This window comes from Natrix helvetica (genome assembly GCF_964273705.1).
Source record: "Natrix helvetica genome assembly, chromosome: 1".
Classification (NCBI taxonomy): Eukaryota; Metazoa; Chordata; class Lepidosauria; order Squamata; family Natricidae; genus Natrix; species Natrix helvetica.
In genome coordinates, this window is record NC_138548.1 from 245,677,860 (window position 1) to 245,692,639 (window position 14,780).

At 42.5% G+C, this 14,780-nt stretch overlaps 1 protein-coding gene across 2 annotated transcripts in view; it reads left to right on the forward strand.

Annotated features, from left to right (window-relative positions):
* The first annotated feature begins 3,033 nt into the window (after positions 1-3,033).
* HEATR9 (HEAT repeat containing 9) overlaps positions 3,034-14,780 on the forward strand; it is a 38,159-nt gene continuing 26,412 nt past the window's right edge. Inside the window, exons 1-4 of one of the 2 annotated variants that reach the window (XM_081939194.1) lie at positions 3,034-3,170; positions 5,154-5,329; positions 8,212-8,308; positions 9,945-10,001. In XM_081939194.1, coding sequence (XP_081795320.1) covers positions 5,265-5,329; positions 8,212-8,308; positions 9,945-10,001 — 219 coding nt within the window. In that variant the 5' untranslated portion in view covers positions 3,034-3,170; positions 5,154-5,264. The remainder of the gene's footprint in view (positions 3,171-5,153; positions 5,330-8,211; positions 8,309-9,944; positions 10,002-14,780) is intronic. The other variant, XM_081939195.1, reaches the window with a different exon arrangement.

The window sequence follows — 14,780 nt, forward strand, 5'->3', positions numbered from 1 at the left end:
TAGTCCGTACCTCTTGCTGAGTTGTTGTTGTTGTTGTGGGAAAGAAATGAGAGAAGAGCTCTCTACAGGTTGTCCTCGACTTACGACCACAATTGAGGCCCACATTTCTGTTGCTAAGTGAAACATTTGTTCATGTGCCTCCTTTTATGACCTTTCTTGCCCCCGTGATTAAGTGAATCACTGCAGTTGTTAGGTTAGTGACGTCGTTCTTAAATGGATCTGGCTTCCCCATTGACTTTGCTTCTTAGACGGTCACAGAAAGAGATCACATGTCCTTGGGACACAACCATGGTCGTAAGGATGAACCCGTTACCAAGCATCTGAATTTGGATCACACGATCATGGGGATGGTGTAACAGTCATAACTGTGAAAAACAGTCATAAGTCACTTTTTTTCAGGGCCGTTGTAACTTTGGACAATCACTAAAGGAACAGTTGTAAGTCGAGGACTACTTGTACATGCAATATGTAAAAAAATGAGTAAGACCCGTTTTTGCTAATTATGGTGGTTTCTCCATCCAATGTGCTTCATTCCTTACAGCGGCCAGAAAGGCTCAAATCAAAATACCAAAGGACTCTTTCCACCAGGTACGTGACTTTTGCTAGTTAGAATAGAATAGACTAGAACAGTGGTCGGCAAGCCGCAGCTCGCGAGCCACACGCGGCTCTTTACACATTTTAATGCGGCTCTTCTGTGTGCCGGGCGCCCGCTCCCCTCCCTCCTCTCGGGCACTTCAAAACAAGCGCCCCTTTCCCTTTTTTCGACCCACAATGATTAGGGAGGATCCTGAAGTCGGGCGGGGATGAGAAGCGAGGAGGCAGAAAAAGAAATGGAGGCTAAGGAGCTTCCCCCCGCCCCCTCCCAGCCGGGGAGCCGGGCGGGCAGTAGCAAATTAGCCGATCACGCTGCGTGATCGGTTAATTTGCTACTGCCCACGCGGCGTGATCGGCTAATTTGCTACTGCCCGCCCGGCTCCCCGGTTAGATTTTTGCTGGGAGGGGGTGTGGGGGAAGCTCCTTGGCCTCCGTCTCTTTTTCTCCCTCCTCGGGTCTTGGGGCTCCACCAATGGGGGAGCAAGGCCCGCCCAGCGCCAGGCTTTGGGCTAACACAGAGGTCTGCAAAGTTGGCTGTTTTAAGACTGGTGGACTTCAATTCTCAGAATTCTGGGAGTTGAAGTCCACAAGTCTTCAAGCTGTCAGGTTTGAAGACCCTGGGTTTTTTTTTCTAAAGGGTTAGGGGTGCAAGGGTCTTGCAACTTGACAGCTTTAAGACTTGCATGCTTCAATGCCAGAGTTGTGTTTGAGTTTTATTAAATTTATATACCGCCCCCCTCTCCCCGCAGGGACTTGGGCGGTGTACAGACAGTACATATAAAACAACAAAGCAGGAACAACAAAACATTAGACAACCAACATAAACATACGGTCTGTATAATGCCCGAACTCATTTCTAGTTAAAAACAGTCTAAAACCAAATTAAAACCCCAACATTTACAATATTAAAAAGCCATCCAGGAAGGTCAGTAATAGATTGTACTTATGATTACGATTAGGCTAGGCCGGCTAGCCGGAACAGAGTTCCTGAGCCAACATGACTGGAGGAGGAATTCTGGGAGTTGAGGTCCACAAGTCTTAAAGCTGTCAGGTTTGAAGACCCCTTGGGGTTTTTTTCCTAAAGGGTTAGGGATGCAAGGATCTTGTAACTTGACAGCTTTAAGACTTGCATGCTTCAATGCCAGAGTTCCTGAGCCAACATGACTGGAGGAGGAATTCTGGGAGTTGAAGTCCACAAGTCTTCAAGCTGTCAGGTTTGAAGACCCCTTGGGTTTTTTTTCCTAAAGGGTTAGGGATGCAAGGATCTTGTAATTTGACAGCTTTAAAACTTGCGTGCTTCAAATGCCAGAGTTTATTGAAACTAAAAACAGTGTACCATCCTATGTATTTTCGGTTTTAAAAATGTGGCTCTCAAAATAAATTTCAATCGTGGTTTTGGCGAGATTTGGCTCAGTTGAAAAAAAAGGTTGCCCACCACTGGACTAGAACAGACTAGAATACACTAGACTGGAATGGAATGGAATGGAATGGAATGGAATAGAATAGAATTCTTTATTGGCCAAGTGTGATTGGACACACAAGGAATTTGTCTTTGATGACCATACTCTCAGTAAACATAAAAAGACAAGATACATTCATCAAGAATCATAAGATACAACACTTAGTGATAGTCAAGGTTACTAATAAGCTACCAAATCATACTAGGAAACAAATCAAAACAGTATAAATTGAAAGATAGAAGCAACATGGTTATAGTCATAATTGGGGAGAGATAGATACTAGTTAAGGAATAATAGTAATATAGTCTTAGTAAAGTATTTGACAGTATTGTAGGAATTAGTTGTTAAGCAGAGTGATGGCATTCCGGGGAAAACTGTCCTTGTGTCTAGTTGTTCTGATGTGCAGTGCTCTATAGCATTATTTGGAGGGTAGAAGTTGAAACAATTTATGTCCAGGATGTGAAGGGTCTGTAGATATTTTCACAGTTCTCTTTTTGACTCATGCAGTATACAGGTCCTCGATGGAAGGCAGATTGTTGTGAAGGCAGTTGTGAAGTCTCCTAATATATACCACAATTATATACATGTACTTTCCACGTAAGACTTCACACTTTGCACCTTATAGCAGAGATGATTTGTACAGGTTTATATATAGTTTGATGCTTTCTTTTTAGATTTTCAGTGTAAAATTAGAAGTAGATCCTGGGAAGGAAACAAAGAGGAGCACATAAAACATGCTGTGAAAGAAGTTGGATGGTTGTACATTAATCCTACAACTGGAAGCATCCCAGGAGAAAACTTCAGGAGTGGATCACTGCTCACTCTGCAGGACTCCCGAGTTCTGCATGAATGATAGTTTAATAGGTGTGATCTGTGATGGAATGTACTGAGGAGGTGGGTGGGTCCCAAGGAAGGAGGGAGATGAATTCCAAAGGTGTAAAAGGCAACTTAGCCCAGATATTATGTGTGAGAGAAAGAGGGGGAAGACAACACCTGCTTAATAGGAGTCCTGGTTACACAATGGTTAGAATGTAGTTTTGCACCCTAACTCTGCCCACAGCCAGGAGTTTGATCCTTGGCTGGTTCAAGGTTGACTCAGCCTTCCAACCTTCCAAGGTCAGTAAAATGAGGACCCAGATTTTGGGGGGGCAATATGAGATTGTAAACTGCCCAGAAACTGTGGATCAGTATATTAGTCTAAATGTTATTACAATTGCTATTAATAGTTCACAGAACATTATAGGTGCAGATAGTAGAAGCCTCAGTCTATTAAGATTTGTCTATGGGTGCGAACTAATTAAAAAGTCAGTTTGGAATAATTGCCACATTCCGTGTGGGTGGGTGTAAGTGAGATAGACTTGGAGTTTTTAAAGTCAGCTAACTTTGTTACTAGGTTCAAGTTTTGCTAACTGCTGTCATGGGCTCAAAAGTAGTTCGGGGGTTCCAGGTACAATACCCACAAACATCACCCAAACACGAGAATTCACTTTGTTACCAAACAAATGTTTTGAAGACTTTCAAAAACCCATTCTTCATTTTCTTTGCCAAGCTTTCTTGATTAGGACAGCCTAATTTAAGAAGAAAAATTCATGTTGCATTTTAATGGAGCTTGTTTTAATTGTTTTAAATTAATTGGCTTTAATTGCTTTAATTTTTGTTACTGTGCATTTTAAAATGGACGTTTGTAAGTTGCTTAGAGCGAGGATTATATTAATTGTGTAATAAAAATAAGTTTGAAGAAATTGCTCCTATTAAATAATTGGGAGCTAGCAATCCTTCGAGACCTTCTGCAGATCATCCAGGGATTTGGTGATAAATTCCAATCTACCTTCTACCTTTTAGATGAGCTTGGCAACATCTGCTTAACTTTATCCTGCATTTCCCCACCAATCACACTTGGCATTGCCCTTCTGAGAAAAGTACCGTTGCAATTCATGAAACAACAAGCCCGAGCAACTCATTAATTATTTCCAGAACTCCATCAGTAGGGAGGGGCGTTGCACTTACTGACTTAAATGAAAATAAAGAAACTAAATTATTAAGGCTGGATGAGAATTTTGGTATAAGGATTCTGAAACAAATAACCAGTCTTTAAAACATAGGTGACTATTCCTTTGAGGAGAGTTCATCTTCTAATGATTCCATGAAATTTTCTTGGCAGTAATATGGATGCACTTCAACATTCCAGTCTAGCTTGCAGCCCTAGATGTTACTGCTAATGTCATATTCAAGATGTATTCATTTCCTTTGTTCATGTCCATGTCCATACTTATACCTGCTATCTTGTACATGTTTGACAATCAAATAAATAAGAAAGAAAGAAAGAAAGAAAGAAAGAAAGAAAGAAAGAAAGAAAGAAAGAAAGAACCACCCAGATCCAGCCTGGCTCAGTTTTCTGAAATCAACCACGGTTATCTAGTGCTCTGACCCAGGCTTCCCAAGAGCATGAAGCAAACTCCTGGTCCCGACAAAAACTCCTTTTATTAATTTACTGTGAATTCTGCTCATTCACATCCAGCAAAGTCTTTCAAGGGAGGATTTACAGTCACAGACCTTATCTGGCTTGGAGAGCTGGCAGGCCGATATCTGCAAAACTTAGCAAGGAGTCACGAATCAATTAAGCGAACTAATTGTCTCTTGCAAACTCCCTTCCCCTTTCGGTCCTCTTTTATTTCCTCTGAGAGGCGTCATTCATCACCCACCTGTGGCCTTACTCCCAAGTCGACCCCTGTTCTTTAGCTGTTCCCTTCGTCTGGCAACTCTGTGCATGTGCACACTGGGAACAGGCTCCAGCTGTACATCTGCCTCACTGATGTCTGACTCCGAAGGCAGCTGATAACTAGCATATGGCTCTGGCCCCCTCTCTGCCTCTGACACAGAGCCCTCATCTGAGACTTCCCCAGACTCCAGGACTGGCCCATGATCCTTCCCACCTCCTCACTGTCCGAATCTGCTGCCAGCTCCGCTGGGCGCTGGCAAGTTACAACACGAGGAGTTCTGGGACAACAACACCATTTAATGGACAACAGGTATGTTTTTGAAAACATGAACTCTATGTTTCATGTCCAATGCAATTTTTATGATTTTATCTCCCTCCAGGTTTCTTCTGAAACATATCCATGTAGTCCTTTCAAATTTAGAACCAAAGTCTACTCGTTTGATCCTGCTCTCATCCCACCTACTGTTGTAGAGCAACCTGATCTATCCAACATGAAGAAGCAGTGCCCATATCGAAAGAAAATGGAAAAGGCAAAAATCAAGTCTGTAAGGAAAAAGTAAGGGATGGAATACTGAGTTTTTGTTACTAGTTGGCAGACAAGACAAGTTATTTATATAGATAGAATTAACATTTGCCACCCAGAATGCTAAAAAAAAAGGCTGATTGTGTTTGACTGATGTTACCCTTTAGTACGCCAACAACTTGCTTAGGATCATGGTATCCTTTACTCAAACAAACAGATGGTACAGAAAAATAGATTTACTTTATTGTCATTGTACGTAGATACACAGTATACCCATAAAAAGAAATTCATGATACCCAGAGACCAGGCCCAACACACATGACAATCCCCAAACACCATCCACCAGGGGTGGGTTCCTGCCAGTCCTAACCTCTTCTATAGAAGAGGTTCCACAAATCTACTGTGCCGTTTAGAACCGGTTCCAGCTCCCTCCCTGTGCCCGTCTGCACCATGCTTGCCCTGCCCACCGCTCACTGATTGATTGCCTCACCAATCGCCCGGCCCACCTCTAAGAGTCCTATCTAAACCTTAAAGTCTCAAAGCTGTCAAGTTTGAACATCCCTGGGTTTTTTTCTAAAGGGTTAGGGGTGCAAGGGTCTTGTAACTTGACAGCTTTAAGACTTGCACACTTCAATCCCAGAGTTCCTGAGCTAACATGACTGGAGGAGGAATTCTGGGAGTTGAAGTCCACAAGTCTTAAAACTGTCAAGTTTGAACACCCCTGGGTTTTTTTTTGTAAAGGGTTAGGGGTGCAAGGGTCTTGTAACTTGACAGCTTTAAGACTTGCGTGCTTCAAATGCCAGAGTTTCTGAGCCAACATTTTGGTTGCTAAGCAAGAGCATTGTTAAGTGAGTTTCACCACATTTTACAGGTTGGCCACGCCCACCCAGTCACACGACTGCCAAGCCATTCCCACTTGGTCACATGGCTGGCAAGCCACTCGCACTCAGTCACATGGCCAACAAGCCACTCCCACAAAGCAGGCCACACCTACAGGTTCTAAAAAAAATTGAAACCCACCACTGTCCTCCACCCTCCAAAAGTTCCCCACCCCTAAACCCCCCAACCATCCGCACAACAGACCAAGTAATGCTGTCCAACAGCTCACTGATGGTGGCCTTTAGTTCATTGTTGAGTGCAATTATAGCTCTGGGATAAAAACTATTCAGAAGACGTGTGGTCTGAGTTTTAATTATTCTGTATCTTCTACCAGAAGGCAACAGTCCAAAAAGATTGTAAGCAGGATGGGAAGAGTTTCTGAGAATGTTGTATAACTTCCTCAAACAGCGAGAAGCGAAGATGTTATCCAGGGCTGGTAGCTGGAGCCTGATGTTATTCTGGGCAGCTTTAATGATTCTCTGTAGAGCTTTTTTGTCTGCTTCAGAGCTGCTCCCATACCATGTAAGAATACCGTATGTCAGGACACTCTCAATGATGCTGCGATAATAGAACAGAAGTAGATGCTGGGATAGATTTATCTTCCTGAACATTCTCAGGAAGTACAGCTTCTTCTGTGCCTTCCTTGCAAGCATGTTAGCATTCGTAGTCCATGAGAGGTCCTCTGAGATATAAATGCCCAAGATGTAAATTTACAACAATTATGCTTTGGTCTTTTGAAGTGTGTCTAACTTTCAGGAAATGTCTTGTTTTGAATGATTGAAACAATTACTCTGAAGAGGAAATTAAAGTTATCCTTTCAACGTACTGGCTGGACATAGAGGTAGTTCAGATAGCCTGTAATCCCAGAAATTGCCACTCCATCTCTAAATCACTGATTCCCAACTTGTGAGCTAGAGATCCCTGGTGGCCTATGTGAGTACTGCAGGTGGTCTCTGCTAAACATTCCAAAATGATTTTAAGGAATGATACAGATGTCTTCAACGTATGACCACAATTGAGCCTGGAATTGTGGCTGTGGTATGTTGTGGTCATTGGGTGGATCAACATATGATCTGACTTGATTTTATGTGTTTTTTTTTTTGCTATGGTCATCAAGTGAGTCCCTGCAGTTGTTTAGTGAACCACGTGGTTATTAAGGCATATTCAGCATATCCAATGGGCATTTTTTGGCATATAGCAAAGTGTAGTCACATGACTTTGGGACATTGCAACCTGTTGGAAATGCAAGCCAGTAGCCAAGCACCCAAAATGTCGTCACTTGACTCTGTGTGTGCGCACGCGCACGCGCAGTATGGATGAATTTTGAACTCTGTCCTAACTTCAACTGGTCATTAAATGATCAGTGATTAAGAAAGACCACATAGCCAATATTTCCTAGAACCGTGATAGCGGATCTATGGCATGCACGCCACAGGTGGCATGCCGAGCCATATTTGCTGGCATGCCAGCAGTCAGCTCTGGTGCGCATGCATGTGCCAGCCAGCTGATTTTCACCCCCCCAGGCTTCAGGAAAGCCTCCAGTGCCTGGGGAGGGGTCATGCACGCATGCGTGAGGGGCGTTCATGCGCAGGTGGGTGGGGAGGATTGAATTGGTGCGCGCGCACAATTTTGGCATGCCATAAGAAAAAGATTCACCATCACTGTCCTAGACTATTAAGACACTGACTTTCTGACCTGAAATCTCAAAATATTTCCAGAAGAAAAGTGACACCCATAATATTTGGCAGTCTAGCACAATTGTAGACCTATATAAAAAAGGCAATTATATTTAACTCATTTAACTTTTAAAACACAACTTTAAAGATGCCTGATGCTTGTGCAGAGATCTGTGTAGGATGTAATGGATGATCCTCCCTAAAAGAAAACAAACGGAAATATGGAGTTAATGGCTTAATGATATATGCTAAATTTCCATTTGTTAGGACACATTTCCCCCTTTAAAATACCTTTACAAGACACAGGGATTATTTTTTTAAAAAAGAAAATATTTAATGATGTCTTCTTTTTTCATCCAGGTCTCAGTTTTTACTCTCCAAGTTTATCAAGTCAGCAGTTCTTAAAAAAAGGGAGATTTACATTTGGGATGAAACGTTTAAACCAGAAAGGATCAAGGTTAGGAAAAAAAAATCTGATAGTAAAGCATTTTTCAAAAATATTAGGTTTTCTTGCTGTAGGCCATATTTTCCAAGCTGACATATTCCACATTTGTCAAGCCAAAAGACAAATGATCCCCAGTTAATATGGCCATATCAGTTAGCTTCAATCCATGACAAGTGAAGAACAACAGGTTGGGAAAAGTCTTGGTGTAAAACTTATGTAGTGTAGTAATTTAAAACGTCGGATTAGGAGTGGGGAGACCCAGTTCCAGTCCTCTCTTAGTAGCTGGGTGAGTTTGACCTAACTACATTCTCTCAATCCTAGACTGGAACTTTGAAAAACATCCCAAAATAAGATAATGGTGAATCACTTCTAAAAATATAGCCAAGGAAGCTTCAGGAGTTGTTATATAGTCAACAGGAGTCCAGACTGACTCAATACACTAAAAAAAAAACAAAGAAACAGGTGACCTCCAGTCTAAATGACCATGAGAACTTTCTTGAAATGGTTGCATGGTTAGGCATTGCTCTGGTTAAGAAGTCCTTGGGGCAACTTCCCCTCTAAAACTACTAGATGTTGGCTGCAAAAATAGAAATGACCCTGAGATGGCAAGAAAAGAGAATAATTTCAAAAAACATATGGGTTACTATTTTTCGTTTCTGGTAGTCATGTGTTAAAGTGATATCCTTGTGGCATGAGATCTTTGAAGAGACACCATATTATTACTAATCAAATGAATTGAATGCTCCTCAGTGCTATGTTTACCGCACTTATTTGCAGGACTAAATCAGAAGCTTAAAAATAAAGAACTTATTATTTAATCGTAGCAGCCAAAAATAATAATTATGCAACATTGGAAAACTTTAGGTAACCTAACAATTGGGTCAGTGGTGGATTGCCCATTTTGTTACAATCAGTTTGGGCATGCAACACTTCTGCACAGAAGCGCCTGGGCGGGTGGGCGGAGCCTTCTGCCACTGCCACTACCGGTTTGGCCAATCCGGGCTGAACTGGCAGCAACCCACTTCTGAATTGTGTTAACAAGGCTTTTTCAATTTGCTAGATCAGGAAAACTCATAGGCAAAGTTAAATTTATATGGCATCAGAGGCAGGAGCCACAATTTTATGAAATTTGGATGGATTTTATGTCTTATCTCAATAGCAAGAGAGTATAATCTGGCATACTTTACATATAGTATATGGCAAATTCACATACAGTATGTGCCGTACCTACGTACTCTTTATTCTCATTGTAGTAGATTATTTTTTGTACTTTCTGTATTTTTTCTCTCCCCCCCCCTCTATATTTTGGATTTGTTCACGTAGTTGCCTATAAAATGTAAACCAACATTTGCTACCATCTCATGATGATCTGGTTGTTTACAGCCAAGATCTGGTAGCTGTTGCAGATTTATTATATTGTTGCCATATGCAAACAGAGATAGAAAAGGACTGCTTGTGAGTTCTTCTGCAAAGGAGAATTTGAAGATTTTTAACTTAGAAAAAGAACAGTACGGAGGTTTTCTCCCTCTCTCATAACATAGCCGGGATGAGAGATTTTCACCATCGTCTCCTTTCCTTTTTAGAATATTTGCATTTGATTGATTGATGGGTGGATGTGTTGATTGATTGATTGATTGATTGATTGCAGGTTCTCATAAAGTCCTTGGAATCACCTGTGGAACTTGAACAACTGTATGCAGCTCAGGTAAAAAAATAAAGCATTAGATATGATCTTTATTAAGAGGGAAAGTTTATGGATGCCTGGAGGTCATACTGCAGTGAAGTCCCTTGGCTGGAAGTGAACTATTTTCCATACAGAAACAATGTGGTCTTAAGATTTAAATCCAAAAATCCCTCAGATATATAAGACACAGATATAATAATGCACTCCCGCTGGCTACAACACATTAGTTAACGTGGAAGTTATTTATTGGAAACTATTTATGGGGAACTAACTCTGCAAGAATCCAGAAGGGCCACTAAAAGATAATAAAAGAATGCAGAATGCTCTTAATCTTTGTTGGCATCTTGTGGTATATAGAGTTTTACAGCCAAGTTCTGGCAGACTGACCTTCCCTCCTGCCCTCCCTCTTTTTTTGAATGTAGGAATCTGACTTTGTTCCAAAGCTATTAATAAGAAGCATAAACTTGATGTAGATTAGGAACTGGCCATTTTTATTTATTTTTTATTTGTCTTCACATTGGAGGCTATCTGGTGCTCTTGAACCATCTTGTAGCAGCCCGACACATTGTGGGATCTTGCTTGAGGATGCTGAAATCTAATAACTTCTTATGTAAGGTGTTACTATTTTTGTGCTTGATTTTCCTCAATCCCCTGAGATTTGATAACCTTGCAGGATTTCAGCTATGTTTTCCTAATCATTAAAAAAAATTGATCTGGGAGCAGAATATAAGGGGGTGCTGCTTTTAGACTTCCTATCATTTGTGGGTGTTCTCTACATGATACAGGTAGTCCTCGACATATAACAGTTCATTTAGGGACCATTTAGAGCAGAGGTGTCAAACCCGATCCCATTGTAGAACCTATCAGGATTTTGTCTGCCCTTGGGGGCATGGGGGTGTGTGGCCTGGTTGTCATGGCCAACTGGGTGAGCATGGCTGGGGTGGGTCAGGGCTGGGGCAACATGGGCTGGTTCCTTGCCATCACCGGGATGGCCCCACGGGACAACTCTGGGCCTATCGGGGGCTGGATCCAGATCCGGATCATATGACACGTCTAGTTTAGTGTTACAATGGCCCTGAAGAAAGTGACTTATGACTATTTTTCACACTTACGAACACTGCAGCATCTCCATGGTCACGCGATCAAAATTAAATTGCTTGGCAATGGATTCATATTTATGACAGTGTCCTGGGGTCCTGGGAACAGCTTTTGTGACCTTCTGACAGGCATGCCAAGCCAATGGGGAAACCCCATTCACTTCACATCTAACTAACATTGCTAACTGAGCAACTGCAGTGATTCTCTTAAGTGGAAAGAAAGGTCGCAAAATGGGGCGAAACTCACTTAATTCATGTCTCGCTTAGCAACAGAACCTTAGGGCCCCATAGTAGCCATAAGTCGAGGACTACCTGTATAGGATCTTCATGTGATTTTTGCAATTGGCTGTATACTTACTGTCCCCTGTCCCATAAAGTCAGGTTGCTTACCTTGCTTACGTTCCTGATTTACAGCACATTCTGGTAATCAGTTGATTCTTCAAAGTTGGGGCAATGAGAGTGATTGCGAGAGATTGGTAAGAGAGTTTGACTATGGTTATTTCGGTCCTTCCAAATGAGCACCCCGTTTTATTTGAGTCCTGCTGCTTGCTTCAGATATTGCAAGCAGGGAACATCCCATCAGTTGTACACTTCAAGTTGCATGCCTCCCCCGAAGCAAGGATTTACTCCTGTGTTCATTTGTACACAGGTAGGCACAGCCCAGGTCTTCCAATCTCAAGAGAAAAAAATATCCATGTGCATATACTATTTATTTTTATTTTATTTATTTAGTTGGTCACTCATGTACAAGATAACAGGAATAAGAATAAACACAAAAAAGTACACAGGAAATGGGGACAAATAAACGGGGACAGTAGGACTGGGACGTTAGGTATGCTGGTGCGCTTATGCACCCCCCTACTGCTGCCTCCTTTTGGATGGTTCATATGATAAGAGACAAGGCCTTCAAGTATAAAGCCTATAGGAATGATTCCTCTGTTCCCTCCATGCAGTCAGAACTCATGCATGGGAAGGAGGCATCTTTAAAGGTCAAAGAATAGCCTAAATTAGAAACAATCCCTGAAGAATTTCCCCTCTCCCAATGGGAAGAGGACAGACCTGGCCTTTGCAGAACCCTGTGATCAAAGATAGGAATCCAATCCCAGGTTCTGGGAGATGGGGAAAAAAGTTAATGGTTTCTGAATTGGCAAGGTTTTTCTTAGCTTCAGATTTTAAACAGGATGTCTGATTTGTACAGCACAGTAAATGAATGACAGGCAGAGCTCTCTGTGGTTATTATCTGGTTTTCATTGCTGGCAGGAGAAACTTGTGGAAGTGTTCAGTGCGACCGTTTCTTCAACAGCAAAAAGGCATCCAGAACTGACCTCGGAATGGGCTTTTCTTGCTCCTAGGCGAGAGGGCCACTGGGAAAGAAAGTGTCCATGCCTGAAACAGAGAAACAGGGTTAAGACAATTTGTGTGGCCAGGTTTGGCTAAGAATGAAATAAAACAAAGGAAGGATGTGGAGACCATCATGTCAAGGATCTTAATATCAGGTGCAAAGAATCAGGACCATTCACAAGGTTGGAGCATAGAAAATGTATTCAAACCCATACATAGGAATCCGGCTAAAGTTGGATGCTAAATTGGCACCAGATAAGGGTCAACGGGATTATAGGAGGGGCTGGACTTGGAATGAATGTGGGAATGCAAGGATTCTAAACTGATGATGCCCTTAACTCTGCTCCCAGCTCTGTCTGCTCTTCTCCTACATTTAAATATTGTTTTCCAGAATCCAGCAAGAACATGACAGATTTTTTTTCCTTTACAAATTCCAAACAGCTGATTTTATTGTAGAAACATTGCTGGAAGGGAACAGTTTAACTTACAATTAATGTTTCTTTCTGACATCTAATTCACAGATGAAGTATTGAAATTGGACATCAAAACAATTGTCTTATCCCAAACAAACAGCCTCTGTTAAATATTTATTTTATATACCATTTTACTTATTTATAGCAAGGTGGTTTGATGTCTTTCAGGCTTATAATGCTATTTGCTATATAATACGTGACCTGTGCAATCAAATTATAATAATTTGTAGCCTATGTTTGTTTTGCATGAGCTGCTATAGATTTCCACCCACTCAAATCTTGATTAATCACTCATTATTTTTATGCTTGCTTCTTTTAATTTGGGATATTTGTAAGTTATGTAAGTGAGTGCATTAGAGAGAAAAAAAGGAGCAAAAAAAAAAAAAAAAAGGCCGACCTCACATTCTGTTCCCCTGGAGGCTCTTTTTTGCTCAGTAGGAACTTGCTTTGATGAGTACTCTGCTCAGTTCATATTAGGGATAAAATTGAGTGCTGAAAGTCTGTTGTCAGAAGAGACAGAAAAATACACACTAATCAAGGTCAGTTAAGTGTAGGTCCTTTCATAGCCTTTTTGGAGATTAGTCTTTAAGCTTGTGGCGTGTTTAAAGGCCTCCCCCCTCCAAATAAAAAAAAACAACCCACACCCTTCCTTGAAATTTTTTCGCTTAGCCTGAGTGAAATTCTGTAGGACAGCGGTTCTCAACCTGTGGGTCGGGACCCCTTTGGGGGTCAAACGACCCTTTCACAGGGTTCGCCTAAGACCATCGGAAAACACATATTTCCGATGGTCTTAGGAACCGAGACACCGCTCCTCTATGGCTGGGGGTCACCACCACAAGAGGAACTGTATTAAAGGGTCACGGCATTGGGAGGTTGAGAACCACTGCTGTAGGAACTGGAAGCAGCTGTCATGGACTCGTCTTTTTGAGGAGCCTGGAAGCATCTTTGGGACCATTTCTGTGGTCCCACGATTTTCTGCATTGAAGAGCTTAGTCAGTTTTAGGTGAGTTGTGAGTTGCAGGTGTCCCAACAATGGAGGTTTTTAAGAAGAGATTGGACCACCATTTGTCTGGAATGGTGTAGAGCGGTGATGGCGAACCTATGGTACGCATGCCAAAGGTAGCACACAGCGCCCTCTCTGTGAGCACGTGAGCTGTCGCCCCTGTTTAGCTCCACCGTGCATGTGCGTGCGCCTCCTGCCAGCCAGCTGATCCTCAGGTCTCTGCCACGCATGCGCATGGGGTGTGGGGCATGCAAGGGGCTCTTGGGGGGGGCATGGGCATTCAGGGGGTCATGTGCACATGCGTGGGGGACAGGGTGCATGCAGGGGCGGGGCGCGTGTGGGGCCACACACAGATTGCATTTTGAGGGTCCGCGTGCACACGCTTTGGGCACTTGGTCTGGAAAAGATTAGCCATCACTGGTATAGAACTTCCTGCTTGAGCAGGGGGTTGGACTAGAAGACCTCCAAAGTTCATTCCAACCTTGTTATTCTGTCAACAGCAAAACTAGTTTGTTTGTTTGTTTGGTTCAGCATTGAATCTTCAAAAGTCTGTTTTCCTCACCTCCTGGCTCCTGGATTCAGCCCTGTCTCTGCAGCCCCCAGATAACTTTCATTTTAAAACATTTTAGGGAGAGAGGACTTTTGTTTCAAGGCAATAGATGGAAAACCACCACCACAACACAACAGCCAAGCTGCTGAGGTAAAGGGGGAAGAGGATCCAGCCAGTGGTGGGATTCAGCTGGTTTGCACCGGTTCAGGCAAACCAGTAGTTGGAAAGAACTGTGGAGGAGGGGCGGACCCAGCTCTCTTCCGCTGGCCCCACCCGTCCCCTCCCAGAAGTTTTCTCCTGGCCCATTTTGGTTGCCAGATAAATGCAGAGGCTGCG